This window comes from Ceratotherium simum, chromosome 16 (assembly GCF_057802395.1).
Source record: "Ceratotherium simum simum isolate JZ-2026a chromosome 16, ASM5780239v1, whole genome shotgun sequence".
In the NCBI taxonomy this organism is placed as follows: domain Eukaryota; kingdom Metazoa; phylum Chordata; class Mammalia; order Perissodactyla; family Rhinocerotidae; genus Ceratotherium; species Ceratotherium simum.
Genome location: NC_141915.1, coordinates 40,958,057 through 40,979,800, shown reverse-complemented (window position 1 = coordinate 40,979,800; position 21,744 = coordinate 40,958,057). Strand labels below are relative to the sequence as shown.

Genomic DNA, 21,744 nt, shown 5'->3' with positions numbered 1-21,744 from the left:
GGGGTTGTTAAGTATAATCACAAGGAAGGAGCTCAGAACATGATTCCAGAGGGCGCTCTGAGTGAGAGATCACTGGGGGACGAGAGTGTAGGACTATCCTCTCAGAGGGACTCAACTCCTAGGGGGTGTCCGACTCTGGGTGATCTTAACGGGGGAGGGCCAGCATGTGAATTGGGGGGTGTCTATGTGCGTGACGGGTGGGGGGCTCTGGGCTCCGAGAGGGCTGGGGTGGGGCAGCTCTCTGCAGGAGGGGAGAGTTGGAGGCAGAGCCACCAGGAACTGACCAATGGGGAGAGCGCCCGTGTTTGCACTCAGGAGCCTGCAAATTCCTCGGGGCTCAGATATCCGCCTCACACCAGACCCCTCCCCCCGCCCGCCTCGGGCATAAAAGGCGCCAGGTGAGGGCCTCGCCACTCCTCCTGCCGACCGCTGCTCCTCCGACCAGTGTCGCCGCGTCCTCCTTCGCCATGACTTCCTATAGCTATCGCCAGTCGTCGGCCACCTCGTCCATTGGGGGCCTGGGCGGCAGCCCCCTGCGTTTTGGGGTCGGAGGCGCCTTCCGCGCGCCCAGCATCCACGGGGGCTCTGGTGGCCGCGGCGTGTCGGTGTCCTCCGCCCGCTTCGTGACCTCGTCCTCCTCCGGGGGCTACGGCGGCGGCTATGCGGGCACCCTGGTCGGGTCCGACGGGCTGCTGGCGGGCAACGAGAAGCAGACTATGCAGAACCTCAACGACCGCCTGGCCGCCTACCTGGAGAAGGTGCGCGCCCTGGAGGAGGCCAACGGCAACCTAGAGGCCAAGATCCGCGACTGGTACCTGAAGCAGGGGCCCGGGCCCGCCCGCGACTACAGCCACTACTTCAAGACCATCGAGGAGCTGCGGGACAAGGTGGGCGGCGGCCGGGCCGCGGGAAGTGCACCTGCCGCGGAAACCCAGCCCCGCGGGCCGGGTGAGGCCAAGGCGCGGGCGGCGGGCGCCTCCCGGCCGGGGCGGGAGCGAACCGGCCAGGACTGGGAGGGGCCCGCAGGGTGGGGCGGAGACAAGGGGCAGGTGAGGAGGGCCAGGACAATGGGACAGGAAGTGGAGGACGGGGCCGCGGGAAGGGGGCGGGTAAGTGGGTGGGGCATGTGGCGGCGCGCGGTGGGAGGGGGGCTGGAGGGCGCTGGGGTCAGGGAAAGGAGGTCCGGAGGAGTGGGAGGGGATGGGACACAGCTGTGGGCTTTCACCCCTCTAGGCCAGGGGCCGCAGTCGCAGCAGGGAAATGCAAGTTTGGCCTGAGGGGAATCTGGGCCAGACCTGCCCCTTGCTGCCCCCGGCCTGGACCCCTCTGCATTCCTGCTCTCTGGCGGGGCAGGTCTGGTTTCCATCACGCTCAGCCTCTCCTCCCCCGCCCAGGCGGCCACACCGGAATTAAGAGGACCTCTAGGAAGCATGCGAGAGGCCAGCTGTGGCCCCTGGCCCGTTAAGGAGGGGCATATCCTGTGGCCCCTGGACAGGGTAAAGGAGGGTCTTATGCAGAGACCCCGGGAGTCCTTTGCCTGTGAAGACCTCTGTCGGGAAGACCAGGTGCAGCAGCAGTTCTCTGGGTGGAGAGTCCCTGGCTGGAGACCCCGGGTCTGAGCCACAGGTCTTCAAGGGAGGCCCTAAGGGGCATGCAGGGTGGGACTTGATCTCCACTCACAGGGAACAGCTCGGAGCTCCATCCTGAAGAAATGCGTCAGAAGCCAGTGGGACATTTAACAGCCCCACATGCTGGGTCTCCAAACACGGGGCTCCCCACAACATTGCCCAGTGCCCACCATGTTCCTGGCATGGTGCTGGTTGTCCTTGGCATAGACCGAACAGAACCCATGGACAAAGAGAGAGCTAGAGATGAAAACAACCATCCAGGATACTGCTTTCACACTTTTAAAATTGTGACCTACCATAAGTCACATTTTACTATGTACCCTCACCCTCACACATTCTCTCTCCCTCCCTCCCTTTCTCCCTCCCTCCCTCTCCCTCCCTCCCCTCCCTCCCCTCTCTCCCCTGTCCCCCTCTCCCTCCCTCTCTCTCACTCTCCCTCCCTCTCTCTCTCCCTCTCTCCCTCTCTCTCTCCCCTCTCTCCCCCTCTCTCCCTCCCCCTCCCTCCTCTCTCTCCTCCTCTCCCCTCTCTCCCTCTCCCTCCCTCCCTCCCTCTCTCTCTCTCTCCCCACACACACACACAATGGAAGCAAAAGCTTCTTGAAACAATCCTTACCCTGCTGTGGGTGAACCCTTCTGATAGTTGACATTCTGTTCTGTTTCATTAAAAAACAGTGCAAATCACCACCCAGTACAATGACTGAGTCACAACTTGTTCTTTGAAAAACGCTAAACCCAAGGATCTTAATCAATGGTGTGAATACGCCCCTTAGGTGGGAGGGACCTCTGGTTGGGGTGAACTTGGACCAGGAATCCTGAACTTGAGTTTCCACCTCTGTAAATCAGGTGCACCCACTGACCTGGTGTGAAAGTTGAGATGCAGAGTGCCCCCACATAATAGATGCTCAACAAATGGAATTCCTTTCCCTGAGGCAGAGTGTGCTTTGAGGGGGGGGTGGTTATAGACAAGGGTGAACCCTACACATGCCTGCATCCGGTTTGCACATCACTTAGAGGCTGCCTCTCTAAGACCGTTTAGAGTTTCCCTGGGTACGGGGTCTCAGAGACTTTCCTCCCGGTTTACCTCCCTGCCCTCCCTTGCCCATTCCCTAACCCCGGCTCAGCCTCCCCAGCAGTGGTTTCTCCTGCTCCAGCTCCTGAGCATGAACTGATTCCAAGACCTAGGGAGCAGGCCAATGGGCAGCCTGAGAGGTGGCTGGGGCTTTGGTCTCTAGGGAACGAGGGCATGCTCATTTGCTCCTCTCTCTCTTCTGGGGAGAAAGTGGGTGGGCAATGCTAGTAACCTCCGGCCTCCTGTCTTTCAGATTCTTGGGGCCACCATTGAGAACTCCAAAATTGTCCTGCAGATCGACAATGCCCGTCTGGCTGCAGATGACTTCCGTACCAAGTGAGCGCCTCTGCCCTGGAGGGCTGCAGAAGCCAGGGCAGGGAAGGAGGGGCAATCCCAGGCCCTTTTGGGGCTCAGTGCAGTGGGGGGACTGGGCCCTGCCCTCACCCACCCCAGCTGGTCTGAAGCAACTCCTCCCTCACCCCATAGACTCCTAAACCCTGGGGAGGTGGGAAAGTCTTCAGAGGTGCAGAGGAAATGCCGGCCTGACTGCAGCTATTTCCTCTGAAAGGTTTGAGACGGAGCAGGCCCTGCGTTTGAGCGTGGAGGCCGACATCAACGGCCTGCGCAGGGTGCTGGACGAGCTGACCCTGGCCAGAGCCGACCTGGAGATGCAGATTGAAGGCCTGAAGGAAGAGCTGGCCTACCTGAAGAAGAACCATGAGGAGGTGTGTTTCAAGCTGGGCCTTCCATCCTTTCCACCCTAGCTTCCCAGGGCTGAGGATATTTTTTTATGCTGTATCCTCTGACTGTTGCCATACTTGCTGCACCCTCAGCATGGCCCTGGGTGCAGGGCGTGGCTCCCAGGGTTCCAGCAGGGAGTGGTGGCAATCCAGTCTATCCCCCCATGCTGCCTCCTAGGTCTGCACCTGAAAACCAGCCCCCTTAGGCGTGGGGGCCGGGGGCGTGACCTGGCCCAGACCCAGCAGGCTCTGGGCTCTGACATGCCCACTCTGCTATCTTTCCAGGAAATCAGTGCCCTGAGGGGCCAGGTGGGTGGCCAGGTCAGTGTGGAGGTGGATTCTGCTCCAGGCGTTGACCTAGCCAAGATCCTGAGCGACATGAGAAGCCAGTATGAGGTCATGGCTGAGAAGAACCGGAAGGATGCTGAAACCTGGTTCATCAGCAAGGTATGAAGAGGGAAGCAGGTACCCTTTGGGGAGGTGATCAGGAGGGAGGGCTTGATGCTCCCAGGCAAAGTTCTGGCTCAGGGCTTATTACCTCCACCTCCTCTCTTATTGCAGACTGAGGAGCTGAACCGGGAGGTCGCTGGCCACACAGAGCAGCTGCAGATTAGCAAGACGGAGGTCACTGACCTGCGGCGCACTCTCCAGGGCCTGGAGATCGAGCTGCAGTCTCAGCTCAGCATGGTATGTGCCCTCATGTCCTTGCAGGCTTGGGTAGCCTGGGTGGTGGCGTGCCCATTCCCCCTCTGGGAACCATGCTCTGCTGAGTCTCCTTCCCTCTCCCTGCCCTCAGAAAGCTGCCCTGGAAGGCACGCTGGCAGAAACGGAGGCTCGCTTCGGAGCACAGTTGGCACAGATCCAGGCTCTGATCAGTAGTATTGAAGCCCAGCTGAGCGACGTGCGTGCCGACACCGAGCGGCAGAACCAGGAGTACCAGCAGCTCATGGATATCAAGACGAGGCTGGAGCAGGAGATTGCCACCTACCGCAGCCTGCTGGAGGGCCAGGACGCCCCCACCCTGCTTGTGGGCCCGGGCCGCCCCTTTGACAAGCCACCCCCCCCCAATGCCCACTGAGTCCGGCAGCCTCCTGTGGAGGGATGCCCCTGAGTAGGGGCATGGGAGGGGAGGGATCTTTACTGCGGCTCTCCCTCTGATCTGCCAATAAAATTTTATGGCCCAAGGGAGGAAGGACATTGGGTTTGTTATTTCAGCCCATGGAGATGGGCCAGGCCTTGGCACTGTTGAGGTTTTATTTGGATCAGAGTCTACCCTGTCCAAGGAAAGGGACAGGAGTGCGCTCACAAACTCTGTTTTGTAATTCCTGTTTGCAGAAGTCTTCATTTATCTCACCTGTTCCCTAAAACAACCTTGTGAAATAGGCATTGCTTCCATTTTACAGAGGGGTAAACTAAGGCTCAGAGAGGTGAAGTGATTTGTTGTATGTATAACTATTCTAACACATGGCAGAGGTGGGATTTGAAACTGGTTTTGCTTCCAGATTTCGTTTTCTTTACACTGTGTTCCCCCAAGGGTTGGGGTGTGTGTGTGTGTCTGAAATTAATGTTTACTGTATACCTACTATGTGCCATTTAATCAACATAAAAAGGTAGATAGTATGAGTTACATCTTATAGAGTGGGTAAAGTAACTTGTCCAAGGCCACACAGCGACTACGTGGCAGAGCCGGGACCAGAATCTAGGGTTCCTGCTTCTCTTTTTTTTGTTTTTATGAGGAAGATTAGCCCTGAGCTAACATCTGTTGCCAATCCTCCTCTTTTTGCTAAGGAAGACTGGCCCTGGGCTAACATCTGTGCCCATCTTCCTCTGCTTTATATGGGATGCTGCCACTGCATGACTTGACAAGCGGTGCATCGGTGCGTGCTCGGGATCCAGACCCCAGGCTGCTGAAGCGGAGCGCATGCACTTAACTGCTATGCCACCGGGCTGGCCCCAGGGTTCCTGATTCTTAACCACAGTGTCACCCCTGCACCCCTGTGTCCTAGGATCGACCCTGCTTATGCCAAGTCCTCAGTACACTCCAGTCTTGCTCCGTGTGAAGGCCTAGGACCAGGATCCCCTGAGGCAGTTCTCCACCTAACTGAAGGAGGAACTGGGGCTTTGGGGTCAGAGCCTGAGTAATGAGGGGCAGGCGTCCGCTCAGAGTAAGGCTGGAGAGGGTGCATCTGCCGGTGTGCGTGCACTAACACATTCATCCATGTCCCGGGCAGCCCTGCATAAGCCCCTATGCCCACCAGCCATGCCTGGGCCCAGAGCCTGGAATGAGACCCAGACCTCCCACACAGACCCCCAAACTGGCCTGCCTTGGGCTGGTCCCGGGCCAGCAAAGGAACGCCGGTCCCAGCTTCCTGGTACTGCTCTGCCCTCAGGTGGGTCTGGTCCTGCCCGTGTGGTTTATAGCTTGGCTGCCGAGAACTGAGGCCAATTAAGGGTAAATAAGTCCTACTTCCCCCTGGCTGAGAGATTCAGGCTGAGGGAGTCTGTTCAGGCCCTGCAGATCTGTGTGACAGCAGGCCAATCCTGTAAGGGACACTGCTCCTTCCCCCAGAAGGTCTGCTATAGGGGAACAGATTGACTCTTGGCTAAGGAGGCCCACAAAGCCGATCCTGAATGAGGTCCACTTTCCGCCGTTTCCCCTGGGCCTTGAAAAGGTTTATTAGCTTGCTCCGAATCAACGGGTGACCCCAGAGTCCAGCTCTTCCCTCTCCCTGCTGCAGCCCTGGGCCAGGAGCCCCTTCTGCCACGTCCCCAGCTCTTCTCCAGCCTCCAGCCCCCACAGCCCCCTCTCCTACTTAACTTCTCAGGAGGCCCTGGAGCCAGAGGCCAGAGGCCTGGCCTTACTGCCAGGCTGGGACTTCCCAGGATATTTGTCCCAGTTCATGAAAGCCTCTGTTGTCACAGCTGAAACCCTCCCCTCTGCCCCGAGGCTCTTAGAATGTGGCTGTAGGGCGGGGGCTGGGCCCACACAGGTGGAGCAGGTGACTGGGTCCCAGGTTTGGGTGTCAGGAATGAAGCCCTCCTTTGTGTGTGTGTGTGTGTTGGGGAGGCAGGGGTGAGGACACTTTTCTGTCTCAGTCTGAGAATTGAAACTAGGGGTGCTCTGTTGACAGAAGTGGCTGGGATAGAGGAGAGGGAGGGGCGGAGAGAGAAAGGGGAAGGGGACAGGGAGGTGAGGTCTTTCCACCCCGGCTGGTCATCATGACCAGTTCAGTTTGCAAAGCATTTCCTGTCAGTTCTCCGCTCCATCCCTGTGAGTCAGACTGGGCAGGAGTTATTTCCATTTTCCCGATTGGCAGACTGAGGCTCAGAGATAGGAGGCTCCATTACCCCAAGCCACATATCTAATGAATGACAAAGGAGCAATTCTCCAGGCCCCAGATCATGCGCTCTCTCTGTCCCCTGCATCTCCGTGGGGAGTGGGGGAGGGGGGTAGTGGATTCTCAGGTTTATGGAGGCACCCCTCCCCATGTGCCATTAAATCCTCACTGTGGCCCTGTAGCAGGGGTCAGTGTTAGTGACTCAATTATTTTCTTTTTTTCAAATTGTCATAAAATACACGTAACAAAATTTACCATTATAATCATCTTTAAGTGTACAGTTCTGTGGCGTTAAGTACATTCACGTTGTTGTGCAACCGTCACCACCATGCATCCTCATTACTCTTCCCATCTTTTAAAACTGAAACTCTCTGCCTATTAAATAATAACTCCCCATTCTCCCTCCCCTAGGCCCTGGCAGCCACCATTACACTTTCTATCTTCATGATTTTGACTACTCTAAGGCCTTATATAAGTGGAAAAATGTCCCAATTTTAAGTCGGGAACCTGGCTCAGAGAGGTTGTCACACCCAGAGGCGGAGTCCAGCCCAGGCTCTTTCCGCTGGGCTGCATCGTCCCATCCCAAGGACAGAGGACGGCTCTGGGGATGGCCTGTCTGTCTGCTGTGGGCAAAGGACAGAAACTGGCACAGCCTCCTGGGTGGGCTGCCAGAGGAAGGGCCTGCAGCCCAGGCTGGGCCCAAAGGAGCTGGGTCTCCGCCCTTGCAGCCATCGCCACCTGGTGCTAATGAGCAGGCCCAGCCTCACCCAGACCTAGAGCTCACAGGAGCTGTTTGGGCTGAAACCAGGGATTTGTGACCCGGGCAGCTGCTGCCTCAGGCATGGGCCTGAGAGAGGAGGGAAAGCCACCTCGAGGGGCTTCTGGAGGGGAGTCAGGGTGCAGAAGAGGGGCTGGCTGGGGTCCAGCCCTGCCTCACCCTGGGTGATGGCGCATAATTTTTTCCATGTTAATTGCCGGGCCGTAATGACTACAGAGGCTTTAATGAGCTACGGCTGATCTGAGTTTGATTATTTTTCTTTCAGAGGAAAAGACAATATCCGCCCACCCATGAGACAATACAGCACTGTCAGGGCTCAGCACTGGGATGCTCGAACAGAGGCCTGGCTCACTGAGGGACAGCCCGTCCCCACTCCCCAGGCCAGCAGAACCAACACCACCCCCCCGCCCCGCCCCTGGCTACCAGCTCAGATGCATGAATCTGGGGTCTGTGGGAGGGACCCTTTTTTCCTGTCCTCTGTTTAAGTGGGGTCAGAGGACCCACTGGAGTCCTAGCGACTTACTAGCTGTGCCACCTTGCACAAACTGCTTCCCCTCTCTGAGCCCCAATTTCATTTCTTTTGAAACAGGGGCAGGGATCGTCTTCTGTGTCGTGAGGATGCGAGGAGGCGATGGATGCAAAAGGGCTCTGTTAAACCGTGAAGTGTGCGGTTGAAGGTAAGGGGTTACTGTTGTTACAGCAATAATGGCAACCACCTGCACTGGGTGCCCAGTGGGACTGGCTCTGGAAGAGCAATGCTGCAGGACGAAAGTCCCTCCTGGTGAGGGTACGCGGGAGTCCCAGGTACTGGACATGCACCCTACTATCCAACCCCCAGAAGATGGGGAGCCAGGATGAGGCAGGATGGGGGCTCTTGGGCCTCAGGGCCTCCCCATAAGTGAGAGCTGAGAGTGCCCCTTGCCACAAGGAAACAGACTTACAGGTAACACGTCCAAGGTTTCACAAGCAGTAACCCATAGAGCCAGGATTTGAACCCAGGCCCGAGGAACACCTGAGCGCTGTCCACTTCACCGCGCTGCAGCCCTGGGCCAGGAGTCCTCTTTCATCTCCAGCTTAGTCTTGCTCTCCTCCCCAGCCTCACGCCTCCAAGTGGCACTGCGCACAGGTACCAGCTACCCCTGGAAAGCTGGCCCCTGAGCTGGCGGCAGAGAAAAGGGTTCTCCTGAGTGTTTGACTCCCCTCTCTGGCCTCAGCAACCTGCTCTGTGAAGTGGTGCCTTGGCCTTCAAGATCTTCGAAGCGTCTTCCAGTCTGCCCACCAGACCTCCATATTTCCTCGCTTCTCACAACGCTCAGGCACGTAGAGCCTTCTGGGCTAGGTCCCGCTCCAGCGTCACATCACTTTGCAGGACAAATGGGGTTAATCTGGCCCAGCTATGCAGCGACATGCCTCTCCCCGGAGGAGGCAGGGGCTTCCCAGAACGTGTTCCAGTTTTATCTGCAGAGGTTTGCCCCGACGTGTTCCGGGAGCAAGCAAAGGTTCAGGGACACGTGCAGTCAGCAGGTGGCGGGAGGATCAATCAGCCCCTTGTCAACCCTGAGCCTGCTGGCTTTCGTCAGAGTGCCAGTGCAGTGGGGCTGGGGCTGGGAGAAGCTGGAGAAGCAGTGAGGGGCTGCAGGTGGGGTAGGGGAGAGAACGAGTGGAGGACAGGAGTTCATTTGCAGCATCAGAGACGTGACAGATGCTGGCACCTCTGGTCACCTCAGCAGGAACTTGATTCAAGATCCCTCTCCTGTGCTCAGCCTGTGCCCATGGGGCCTGCATTTCTCCATGTGCCTCTGCCCACTGGTCCCCAGAGACCACCGCTCTCCCCAAGCCCTGCAGGCTCGCACACGGCGGGTCTGTGAATGGGACAACACAGAGCAGCAATGGGAAGTAGACTCCCAAACTGAAAGCAGGGAGCTGGCCACCTTGGTGGAGGGTCCCAGGCTGGGGGAGAAGCCCAGCCAAGGGTGGAGTTGGCCTGCACGGCTCTACCAGTGCAGGCGGAGGCCTGGGAGCCGTGGTGTGATGCAAGGTTGCTGCCCACTGCTCTCTGCGTTCTCCCGTACGGTAGAGATGAACCCGTAATCCAGGTGTTAAAATCATGGCCCGGGGCAAAAAACCCTTCATTCTGAATCATCTCTTTTGTTGCATTAAAAAAAACAGAAAGAAAAGAAAAACTAGCCACATTGAGGTGTGCAGGCAGCAGTGTCTGTCAGGAACGCAGAGGAGTTGGCTTCCCTTTGGGGGAGGAGACACGGTCCCACGACACCCTCCGAGGGGTATATAAAGAGCCCCAGGCTGGCGGTGACAGGCTCAGCACTGTGGTTTCAGTCCAGCCCACACCTCCCGCCAGCGCCTCTTGTGCTTGCTGAGGACTCGCCGGCTGCTGCCTGGCCATGAGCACCCCGTTTCTACAGACTTCCTCCTCCACCTTTGGGGGTGGCTCTACCCGGGGGAGTCCCCTCCGGGCTGGGGGAGGCAGCTTTGGTGGTGGGAGTCTCTATGGGGGAGGTGGAAGCCACAGTATCTCGGCTTCTTCTGCTAGGTTTCTCTCCTCGGAGTCAGGAGGGGTCTATGGGGGCGGCATGAGCTGCGGCTTCGGTGGAGGGGCTCGTAGTGGTTTCGGTGGAGGCTTTGGAGGTAGCCTTGGAGGTGGCTTTGGTGGCGGCTTTGGTGGGAGTTTTGGCAGTGACTTTGGTGGTGGTGATGGTGGCCTCCTCACCGGCAATGAAAAGATCACCATGCAGAACCTCAACGACCGCCTGGCCTCCTACCTGGAGAAGGTGCGCGCCCTGGAGGAGGCCAACGCCGACCTGGAGGTGAAGATCCGCGACTGGTACCAGAGGCAGAGCCTGACCAGCCCAGAGCGCGACTACAGCCCCTACTTCAAGACCATAGAAGAGATCCGGAACAAGGTGAGTCCTAGGGTGTCAGAGAGAGGGGAGCAGGTGGCTGGCACCCTGCACGCATCTCCAGCATCAGTGTTCCTGCCGCCTCGAGGAAATCCTTTCCTGCCCAGGCGATGACTGTGTGTGTAACCTCTGCAGACTTGGAGTGTGAGGAATACTTTCCGGGTGCGGATGCCGGCACACGTCTGCTCAACTTGGCAGTGCTGGGGGTATCCTGGGAATCTGGTCAGGACCAGTGGGGGCCGAGGCAGGACAATTACACCCACCCTGTAGGGCTCTGCATAAAGTGTTCCTTTGCTTCTTTTGCAAGAATGGTGAGTGTAGCCTCGGGAGCCCTGAATGTTGGGACCTCGTGCTTCACTCTTTGATGATGTCTGATGCCAAAAGCACTGTCAGAACTTAGGATGCCTGGAACTCATACTGGGCCCTGCCACATGCTCATTCATCCTTTCACTCAGCTGGACCAGTTGTCTCAGCTGTAAAATGCCTTCCTCAGCTGCCCTCCAGGTTCCCACTAGCTGGAATGTTCTGTAGATACATGGCTGTGTCCAGGTGTGCAGCGACCACGAGCTGTCCACAGGGGAGGCTGGTGGAGTGTCCCCCAGAGGCGTGTTACAAGAGCCCACCACAACCCACCCATGCCACTCCTGGCCAGGCAATTCCCACAGGGGAGTCCAGGCAATCCTGGCTCCTTAGTCCTTCACACCCTAGTGACAGAGAGGGTGGTGTGGGGGCAGACCAAGGAGTGGGCACTCAAGGGGAGGCTGGACTCTGCCCTGGGGACCCGACAGGATTTCGTTGGTGGTGTCAACAGGGAGATTGTCAGTGAGGGGTCTGATGGGGTGCAGGCGGGGAGAGCAGCAGGGAAGAGGGAGGGGTCCTCTAGACACCAACTCCCTGTCTCCTGCAGATCCTGGCAGCCACCATCGACAACTCCCGGGTCATCCTGGAGATCGACAACACCAGGCTGGCTGCGGACGACTTCAGGCTCAAGTGCGCTCTGGTCTCCCTCTCCCCTTCTGCATTTCCCCCCTTTCTTGGCCTTCTCTCCCTCCCCCAACTCGAGCCGCCCAGGCCCCTCACCCTTTCTCACCTCAGGTTCCTCCTTTCATCCCAGGTATGAGAATGAGCTGGCCCTGCACCAGAGTGTGGAGGCCGACATCAACGGCCTGCGCAGGGTGCTGGATGAGCTGACCCTGGCCAAGACCGACCTGGAGATGCAGATTGAGAGCCTGAACGAGGAGCTGGCCTACATGAAGAAGAACCATGAGGAGGTGAGATGGGGGCAGGGCCTGGGGGTGGTGGGAGGCAGAGTGGGGCTGCTGGTGCCTCCTCATATTTGGCTGAAGGGCATAGTGGTTCAGAACGCAGCCCCCCACACACAAAAACAGGAGAGGAAGGGGTACTGTCCTCTCATCCATAGCCAGGCCAGGCAGCCAGTGTGAACTGCTGTCCTGATTTGCTTCATGAGCTCACACAAGGGTGCTGCTGTCTGAGGTCCTCCCTCGGTAAGACGTAGAGAGGAAGAGAGACCCTCAGAGCTGAGGGGCCCATGCGATCAAACCCCTTCATGTGCAATGGGAAACAGAGGCTGGGGTGAGGTAGGGGGAGAGCCAAGGTCATGTAGTGAGTTAGGGGTGGAGCCAGGATTGGCATGTGGGGCCCCAGACTCTCAGCTCTCTCTTCTGCCCTCTGTCTCATCTGGGCCTGTCCACCCTGCAGGAGATGAAGGAGTACAGCAGCCAGCTGGCCAGCGAGGTCAACGTGGAGATGGACGCAGCCCCGGGCATGGATCTGACCCGCGTGCTGTCGGAGATGAGGGAGCAGTACGAGGCCATGGCGGACAAGAACCGCCGAGATGCTGAGTCCTGGTTCTTCAGCAAGGTGGGCCTGACCTCCCAGCCCCGCCCCAGCTTCCCAGGTCTCCAAGGAGACCCATGGGGCTCAATTCTCTTGTGTGTGACCTCTAGACCGAGGAGCTAAAGAAGGAGGTGGCCTCCAACACAGAGATGATCCAGACCAGCAAGACGGAGATCACAGACCTAAGACGCACGATGCAAGGGCTGGAGATCGAGCTGCAGTCCCAGCTCAGCACGGTATGGCCACCTACACTATCCCCCACCCCAGCCTCTCCCATCCTCTGTGGCTGGTTAAGCCTTGGAGTTTCCAAGCCCCCGCAGAGGTGGTTCCCTGTGTCCATTCAATGCCTCTCCTCATACTCTCAGCGGCTTCCTTTCTAGCCTGATGTGGTGTCTATTGATCTGTTGCACCCCAGAAAGCCGGCCTGGAGAACTCACTGGCAGAGATTGAATGCTGCTACGCCACGCAGCTGCAGCAGATCCAGGGGCTCATCAGTGGCCTGGAGACCCAGCTGAGTGAGGTCCGCAGTGAGATGGAGGCTCAGAACCAGGAGTACAAGATGCTGCTGGACATCAAGACACGGCTGGAGCAGGAGATCGCCACCTACCGCAGCCTGCTGGAGGGCCAGGACGCCAGGTGGGGGCAGGGTGCAGAGGGAGGAAGCAGGGAGGTGCCGGTTGTGGGCAGGATGGAGAGTCATCTTAGGGGGGACGGCGGTGTGGTACAGTGAAAAGAGAACTGAGCAAGGAGGAAGAGACTCTGGACTCTGCACTCTGGTCTTTGGTCTCTGCACTCTGGTTACCTTGGGCAGGTCATGTCACCTCTCTGGACCTGTGATGACAGAGCCCTGTGATGACAATGACAGAGGTTGGGCTAATGCTGGTTCCATTCCCTGCATGAAACAGATGGGGTGTTACTGTAGATCAGAACCTATCTACTGGGGGTGGCTGGTCTGGACAGGCTCTCAAGATGTCCCAGCCTCTAGAGAAGTCAGATGTGGGGGTGGTGGTGGTGAGGGGGCTGGGGAGGACCGCTTAACTGACCATTGGGGCCAACACTTGGGAGACCTGAGCTTCTGCCCTTTGCTTACTTCTGCTTCCCCCTCTCTTTCAGGATGGCTGGCATTGGCACCGGAGAAGGTAGGAAGGCTTAACTCTTCCTTGGGTGGGGAGAAGTGGGGGGTGGGGTGGGGAGGGAGGTGGTGAAGCCACCACGCCCCTTGGAATGAGGAGGAAAGAGAAAAAGGCCCAACATCCCAAGTAGGGCAGGGACTTGCCCATTCTAGCCTATGCCTCTTCCGGATCCTCTATCAGCTCCAGTAGAGCTGGGGTTGAATATTTATTGAGAATCTTCTGGGCTGGGCAGGCTTTGTCCAGGACATAGCTCCTCCCAGGCCCCGCCTTCATGTGCTTATGCTCAGATGCCCCCTATTACTCCCTGTTCACGTGCAGTTAAAAACCCTGATGTTCTCACGGGGCCAACCCTGTGGCCTAGTGGTTAGGTTCAGCATGCTCCACTTCAGCGGCCGGGGTTCAGTTCCTGGGCACAGACCTACACTACTTGTCAGTGGCCATGCTGTGGTGGTGACCCACATACATAATAGAGGAAGATGGGCACAGATGTTAGCTCAGAGACAATCTTCCTCAAGCAAAAAGAGGAAGATTGGCAACAGATGTTAGCTCAGGGCAAATCTTCCTCAGCAAAAAAACAAAACAAAACAAAAAAAACCCTGACGTTCTTGCTCACTGTGGGGCGTACCTGCGCTGCCACTGCCCACCTCTACGATGAGGAATTCAACACCAGTCCTCCTGGAGCTCAGCCAGGGTCCGGGCCCCCTTGGGAGGAAGGGAGCATGGGGAGGGTCTCCCACTCTAAAGCTTGCTCCTTCTCTCTACAGCCTCCCTGGGAGGCGGCGGCGGAGGCAAAGTCCGCATCAATGTCAAGGAGTCAGTGGATGGGAAGGTGGTTTCTTCCCACAAGAGGGAAATCTAAATGCCCAGGGCAAGAGAGCCGACCCTTACCACCCCCAGCCTCCCCTGGCTGAGCGGACAACCGGCCAGAGGGGCCGCAAGAGCAAGCTCCAGTCCCTGCCTTCAGAGGGCGTCCAGCTCGGCTTGAGAGGGTCCCGCCTCTGCATGCCCTTCCTCCCTCTCCTCTGCAGCTCTCTCTGCCTCCTTTAGAGCAGGGAGGTGCCAGAAGCAGCTGTGTCGTGTAACAAGCTTGTTTGCACCGTGTCTGTCCATGCAATAAAGAATTGCTTTTCCTTTTGCAAATATCTCTTGGTGGAAGGTCCAGTTTTTCTTGTTGGGAGCCTCTGAGGAGGCCCAGAACCCACATGTGACATCTTCCCCACTTTGGCCTCTTCCCTGCGTGGTCATAATTCATTCTTTGGGGTGCCCAGGGCACCTGGGGAGGACCCAGGCTGCGCAGGTGACTTGCTCTCTGGCTAACCCTGTTCAGTGACTGTGGAAGCAGCAGACAGGGGTTTCCTCGGAGCAGTTTGGTGCACCTGGCACAGAACTTGAAACGTGGTCTAATTATTTACCGAATGACTGACCACGTGGATTGTGTTGGGTCGCCACTGTATGGTTGGCACTGTGCTCAGCACCCCCACCCGTGGGTCTCATTTAATACTCACGACTGGGGGCAATCAGGACTTATTATGCTCATCTTAGGAAACGTAGAGATGAGGAAGTCAGGGAGGTGAGGGACTTGCCCTGTGGCCTCATGGATGGATAGTAAGCAGCAGGGTTGGAACTGGGCCCCACAGCTGTATGACTCCAAGACCAGGGCTTGTTCCAGGACCCCTGGCCCTGGCCCTTCATAGCTCATTGCCAGGACCCTTTTCTTTGCTTCTGGCCCTCACCGCGTGTGCCCCTCGAACCTCCCCTTCTTCCCAGCCAGGCACACCTGACCTCCAGGGCTGCTGAGCCAGTTCCCATCTCTGCCCTCCTGCAAAGCTGGCCCCCGCCCCCGCCGAGGCTGCCATCTCCTCTGCTTAAAGTGCCCAGAGGGAAAGACAGCAACTCCAGGAAGCCTGTCTGATTTCTCCAAGCTTAAGTCCAAAGCAACACCAACCCCTATCTCCCTCCTCAGTCCAAACTCTGCTCCTGCTCCCCATCGCCAGCGTCACCACCCTTGGGCTCACTGGAGCAGCCACATCCATGCACACTTGATTGCTTGCCCCTGGTTTGTGGCTGGTTCCTCTGGGGTTCACAGCCCCAGACAGAGGGCAGAGAATGAGGAAGTGGAGAAGTTTGGGTGCCGTGGCTGGGCTGGGCTCAGGTGAGGATTGTGGGGAGAGGGAGAACCGGTTTCTTAGTCCTGCTGGGAAGAGCAGGCTGGAGGAGATCATTTGCGGGGAGAGCCAAGCCCTCTGAGAGGGCCCCCACGGGTCTCACTGGGTGAAACTCCTTGCCAGCAGCCCTGGCTGGAGAGAAGGTGGCGTCTGTTCTTTCTGAGGGAGATTTAACCTACAATGTGTCTCCTGAGTACACACTTAGAGGCCGGACTTCCCTGGGGCTGGAGGAAGGAACCGGAATTTACAATACGCCAATCTCTGGGCAGGGCATTCGTTGGATGGCATCTCATTTACTCTCCCAACAGCTTTGTGAAGGCAGGGTCAGACTTCAGCGTCAGTTTTCAGAAGAGGAGACGGAGGCCCAGGGAAGTTAAGTAACTTGAATGAAGTCACAAGCCAGGAAATAGTGAGACTGGGTCTGGGACCGGTGCCTGATTCCAGACCCGTGCTTTCCCCTTGACATCACGAGGTGACGGAAGCTGGCAACACCTTTCTTTCGGGGGTGTGCTAACCTGAAACCCTTTTCTTAACCTTGTGGGCAGCCTGTTCAAATGTCATAGAGCCATTACAGTCAGAAAGATTGTCCCACATCTAACCTTGGTCTCTTGTGCTATGGTTTAAGTTCATGCTGAGGCCCAAAGCACCAGATGCCATGTCCCCGAATCCTGGGAACAGCCAGGCCCCTTCCTGAGACTCTGGGGCCCAATGGCCTGGCTGCTTCTCCCGCCTCGCTGACGTCTGAGCCTCTGTCGAGGAATCTCAGGCCCTCTGAGCAGCAGGCAAAGGGTTTTCTCAGGCTTCATTTTGCAAAAATAACCACCTCTGCAAAGGTGCAGTGAGGCAAGGCTGGAGGCAGGGCTGGGCGTCATCCAGCCGGCCTTCCCTCGGGCCAGACCCTTAGCTGCGGGAGAGGGGAAGCGCCCGTTCCTGCTCTCCTGGGATTCCGGGAGGGCTGTCAGAGACGTCCTCAGAACTTGCCAAGTCCTGTTCCCTCCTGCCCCCAAATGCCCAGGAATGGCTCATGCCTGGTGGAGCCCTTAAATAGTCTGGGCTGAGATGGCCCGCCTCCTGCCAGCCCCCGGGCTGAGGCTGGGCTTGGTTTCCAGCCAGTCTGGGATACAGGCAGCAGGCCTCCCTTCTCCCCTTAGAGACAGGGTGGCTTTGGGCCTAGGGATTAGGGCCTTGGGCGTGTCCTCTGCTCAGGCTGGGCTCCCCAGAGCAGGCATGGGGCATGCCTGCCACCATCTCCCTGAGCACATTGGCTGGTCCCTGTCCCTCACTGGGTCTCAGTTTCCCCATCTTTAAATTGAGGAGTCTGGCTGGACGAGATGATCTTGAGGTTCTCTCTGAGTTGATCTGTATCCCGGGACCTCAGGGGGGTACCTGTGCTGTGAGATCTGTGACAGCAGAGGCTGTGTCACTCCACGCACTGCTGAGTCCTTGGAGTGGGAGCTAAGTAAATATTTGTTGAACTAATGCATGAACTTGCTTCTCCCTTGCTTTTTCCTTCCCTAGACACGGCTGTGGATATTCACTAGAATCCTGGGCAAGTGCCCACCTAGTGGTCACCTGTCCCTCCATGGGCATCTGGCAGCACAGGGGGAAATAAGGAGCTGGCAGCTTTTCCCATGAGACTTGCAGCTGGGGTGACCCCATTGGATACCACTCCTGTTTGCCATTCTTTCTCACTCAGAACCAGAAGACAAAGTACCCCTGAAACAGCTTCTCAGCATTTATTGAGAGCTTCTGTCTGCCAGGGGCAGTATTCGGAGGTATATAAAGACCCTTTCTTCAGGGGGCATAAGACTGAGTGGGCGAAATAAGATAGTAATGCCACCACTGTCACTCATCTGTTTGCTGTGGGCAGCATGCCAGCTGCAGGGACCAGAGAGGGAGGCAAGGCAAGTTGGCACAGGATGCAGGCCCAGAAGAATTCTCGAACAGGTCACCTAAGAAGGATGAGCTCGCATTTCCTCATTCGTAAAAGGAAGAGAGTAGCAACCTTCCGCCTGCCGAGCGCTCCCCTGTGTCAGGTGCTTCTCAAATAGCAACTCGTCAAATGCCTGTTTTCCAGTTGCGGCCACCAGGACACTGAAAGGTTGAGTAATTTTCCCAAGGTCATACAGCCAGTTGATGGCAGATGTAGGGTTGAAACTCAGGTCCACCTAATTCAAAGGCTTTGCTGACCTTGCTGGGTTTCTCGGAAGCCCAGCTTGTACGAAAGAGATTTTAGAAAGCTGAGTACTGTGCATATGTAAGGGCCTGGGGCATTGAGGCTGGTCTGGAGAAGGCTCCTGGGTACTGCTGTGTCAAGCACGTGTCTCTGAGGATGAGGGGCTGCCCAGAGGGCCTGGGTCTGCTGTCTGGGGAGCTCTGCCTTTCATGGGAGGCCCGTCGCCTGTGAGGGAGCCTCAAGACTCTTTGGGAGGTGGGTCAGCCATTGTGGGCTCCAGGCCCCTTGTGGTCCAGGGAGAGAGAGAGGAGGGAGGAGTCTCATTCATGCTCCAAGCAAGGAACCCTGGATTAGCAGGTGGGGGACAGATCTGAATCCCAGCTCTGCAGAACAGTCTGGTGACTCTGGACAGATCTTTGAGGACCAGAGACTCAGACAGGCATTGCTGAAGGACACTTACAAGTCATTTCAACATAAGGCCCATGATGAGTTGGTGGTAGAGCTAGAAATGCATGCATTTCTCCTTGCTTACCATTGCTCTGGCCCTTGGCATTCTGGGCTCAGTTTCCCCACATGGGAAATGAAGGGGTTGGATGGGAAAGTTTCTGTGACAATTCCGGCTCTGACATCCCGCGTTGAGTGAGTACCTAGCAAGCCCTGAGCTTTGGAGCTCACACCAGGACAGACAACAGACAGGCTGACCCGTCAGGCCATCAGCTGCACAGGCCTGGCCACTGTGAGAAGCAGGATCATCCATCAGCCAGGCCTGGGGTGACAGGAGGCCTGAGAAGGAGAGGGCAACAGAGGATGCCCTTGCTTGGATGGGGATGGCCTTAAAGAGATTTACCAGGCAGTAGGTAAGGGCACGGACCCTGGAGGCAGAGTTTCAAATCTTGGCTCTGACATAATGGAGTTTGGGTGATGTATTTAACTTCTCTGGGCCTCAGTTTCCTCAGCTGAAAAAAGGGTATGATAAAAATAGTAGAGTTGTCTTGAGGACCAAATGAAGTCATACATGTAGAGCGTTTAGCACAGTGTTCAAGAAATGTTAGCTGGGGTTATTTTATTATCTTTGAACACATAAAGAATGTAGCACTCAAAGATCATACATTGAGTTCACAGCAAGGCTCCAAGAAGCCTTCAGGTGGGACAGAGAGAGCCAGAGGCCGGGTTTAAATCCTGACTTCATAGTGACCTTGGGCAAGTGACTTGGCCTCTCTGAACCTCAGCTGCCTCGTCTATAAAATGGGGCCAATAAAAGCCCTCTCCCCTTGCTGTGCGGACTCAATGACAATGTGTACAGCTCAGCCTCCTCTGCAGGGGGTGCTCGTGAATGCGGCTTTCCCATCCCTTCCCTGGAAACGTTATTGGGGAGGGGACTGAATTTGATGTGATTTTGCCAGAAAGCAAAGAAGGAAGCTCAAGACAAGCAAGCAATGCCTCAGGCCCAGTCCTCTGTCCTGTCTCCATTAGGACAGGGCCGGGGCAGGGGAAACTGCATCTCCAGTTCAGGTCTCCGCCCAGCTTCCTCTAGGGGGGCCCAGCACGTGTCCCCCAGCCCTGTGGACCCTGGGTTCACTGTGGGTCAGAAGAAGGCATTCCTGTGTCAAGGCACCACGAGTCCCTGCTCGGAGGGGCAGGGCAGGGCCGTACCCTAACCCTGCGAGGGGAGGCATGTCATGGCCACCTGTGTTTGCACTGCTGGGGCTTTGGAGGATCTGTGGCATTGTTCCTCTAAGAGGCGTTGGCTCGAACCTGCTCGTCAGCCCTGGGAGGATCGTCACTCCAGGCCTGGCAGGTTCCATCAATCACCTTCTTGTCAGTTTTGATCCTCTATTGAGAGCGAGAGCTCCTGCTTTGGGCTGAATCACACCTTTTCGGCGAGAGAGCTGAGCCATCAGTTTGGGGCAGGAGGGCCGGGCAGGGTCAGGGTCAGCCTGAGTCCCCGGCCTCACTGTGGTGCTGGAGCACCTGCAGCACGCCCTGGCTCTTGTCCTGGTGCTGACACCGCTGGGTGAAGCACAGCCCCGCTTTCTATCCTTGGAAAACAAAGGACAAGAGAGCCCTGACTCAGAGCCCTCTTTTCTGGTTTCCTTGCTGAATCAGCAAAGTGGTTTCCAGGATAACCTCAAGCCTGTGACATCTCACCCCAGCCCCTGGCCTGGTCCCACCCAGACCCTCATGGCTGCTGTGGGCCAGAAGGCTGCTCCCGAGAAGCCATTCATGGCTACGCTGGCCCCCTTGGTGAGTGGAGGCTGGGTGCTGGAGTCCACGGCCCTCCATTCTGGAACCATCTCTTTCCATCCAGGGCTCTGAGAGGCCACCTCAAGGCTCTTTTCTTCCTGCCTGAGTGGTGAAGCCTCCTCTGGCAGGGTTGCTAAGCAGTCCCTGAGTTTCAGCCATGTCCCAGGCTCCTCGACAGAGACCTTGGGTCACAATCTCCTACACGGTCTCTTGGTCAAACACTCATGAGCCAAGACAAATGTTGTGTGGTTGGGGGACTAGAAAGGGCCCTGCTCAGGTATTGCAAGACTTTCTTTCTGGACTTGTTGTGCCTCTGAGGCAGCTGGTATACCGAAGTCACTAAACACATGGCTCAGGCTGATCCAGGGCTTCTCGACCTTGACGCTGTTGACCTTTTGGCCTAGAGAATTCTTTGTTTTGGGAGCTGCCCTGTGCATGGTAGGATCCCTGGTCTCTATCCTCTAGATACCAGTAGCATTCCCCTGTTGTGACAACCAAAATGTCTCCAGACGTTGGCAGATATCTCCTTGGGAGCAAAACAGCTCCCTGGCTGGGAACCTCTGAATAGATCTGTGGTGAGAGAAGTTGCAATCGCGGGTATGTTAGGGGTGTCAGGTGTGGGTAATTGACTAGAAAAGGTACAAGGAGCTTTACCGGGTGCTGGGAATGTGCGGGGTGGAGGTCACACAGGTGGACACATGCTGAAAACATCATGCAGAGGTAAAAAACAGAAAGCTGGACACGTGATGTGTACATTTCCCTGTATGACAAATATACCTGAAACATGAGCCTTTGTGTCAGACAGAACCAGACATGGATTTCAGTCCTGTCCTTTAAGGCTCCGTTTCCCCACGTGTAAAATTGGGATAATAGTAGGACCCTCATTGGGTTACTGCAAAGATTAAGTAAGACAGTGAGTGTACACCTCCTAGCCCAGTGTCTGCCTGTGGCAGGGTATCTGAGAGGATAGCTATTATAACATGCATGGTGGCCTCCTCTTGCTGTGCCTCAGTTTCCCCAGCTGTGTTGGATGGTCCCTAAGGTCCCTTGCCACTGAGAGTTTATCTGATGGTGTTGGAGCCATTTTTCTTCTCAGCCTGAATACGTTCAAGGTAGTGGATTCCACAGGACTAAGTGAAATTTGCCACCAGAGTTGCTTGGAGCACTGGAGTGGATGAAATGCTAAGAAGGATGTGGAGCATTCCAGGCAGAAGTTTTAGGAATAGAGAGAAGGGAGGCCAGGGCTGCGGTGAGCTCGCCAAGCACCGGGCCACTTTGCAGCCAGCCCTTCCTTTGCAGAGGCTCCCGTGCAGACCCGTGCAGCTCGGTCCCCATTCTGATGTTGGGTTGAGCTGAGAGCCTGTGGGAGTGAGTTCCCTAAGCGGAGAGGTGAAACAGAACTCACTTGTCAAAAGGGGAATCTCAAACAGAACACTGTTCCCTCTGAATCACCCCTTTTGTTAAGGATTAAAAAAAAAAAAAGCCACCCCCAAAGGCACAACCCACCCTGGAGAGCAGAGGTGACTGGGCTTGTGGGAAAGAAAAAAATGCAGTTGGCACCAGTCAGAGGGTGAGGAAGGGAGGAGAGAAGATGGGGCAATTGTCCAACCCCCCTGGAGGGTGTATAAAAGGCAGGCACGCCGGGGAAGAGCCACAGTCCTCGGCCCAGGCCAAGCCAAGCTCCCGTCCGCACCTGCT

General features: G+C 56.8%; 2 protein-coding genes across 2 annotated transcripts; both read left to right on the top strand.

Moving 5' to 3' along the window:
• The first annotated feature begins 422 nt into the window (after positions 1-422).
• Positions 423-4,625, top strand: KRT19 (keratin 19). The gene is made up of 6 exons (XM_014790693.2): positions 423-887; positions 2,951-3,033; positions 3,266-3,422; positions 3,723-3,884; positions 3,999-4,124; positions 4,234-4,625. The coding sequence occupies exons 1-6, from the start codon at positions 468-470 to the stop codon at positions 4,513-4,515; spliced, it is 1,230 nt and encodes a 409-aa protein (XP_014646179.1). The 5' UTR covers positions 423-467; the 3' UTR covers positions 4,516-4,625.
• A 134-nt stretch (positions 4,626-4,759) lies between these two features.
• Positions 4,760-15,071, top strand: LOC101407356 (keratin, type I cytoskeletal 15). The gene is made up of 8 exons (XM_004434493.3): positions 4,760-10,474; positions 11,379-11,461; positions 11,586-11,742; positions 12,191-12,352; positions 12,439-12,564; positions 12,744-12,964; positions 13,442-13,467; positions 14,226-15,071. Exons 1-8 carry the CDS (start codon positions 9,956-9,958, stop codon positions 14,318-14,320), a joined length of 1,389 nt encoding a protein of 462 aa, XP_004434550.2. The 5' UTR covers positions 4,760-9,955; the 3' UTR covers positions 14,321-15,071.
• Positions 15,072-21,744: the final 6,673 nt, after the last annotated feature.

Excerpts from the sequence above, each read along its gene's own strand:
- KRT19 (XM_014790693.2), top strand. The coding sequence starts at position 468 with ATGACTTCCTATAGCTATCGCCAGTCGTCGGCCACCTCGTCCATTGGG. Across the intron at positions 888-2,950 it reads TCGAGGAGCTGCGGGACAAG|ATTCTTGGGGCCACCATTGA; the intron begins GTGGGCGGCGGC and ends CCTGTCTTTCAG. Across the intron at positions 3,034-3,265 it reads GCAGATGACTTCCGTACCAA|GTTTGAGACGGAGCAGGCCC; the intron begins GTGAGCGCCTCT and ends TTCCTCTGAAAG.
- LOC101407356 (XM_004434493.3), top strand. The coding sequence starts at position 9,956 with ATGAGCACCCCGTTTCTACAGACTTCCTCCTCCACCTTTGGGGGTGGC. Across the intron at positions 10,475-11,378 it reads TAGAAGAGATCCGGAACAAG|ATCCTGGCAGCCACCATCGA; the intron begins GTGAGTCCTAGG and ends TGTCTCCTGCAG. Across the intron at positions 11,743-12,190 it reads TGAAGAAGAACCATGAGGAG|GAGATGAAGGAGTACAGCAG; the intron begins GTGAGATGGGGG and ends TCCACCCTGCAG.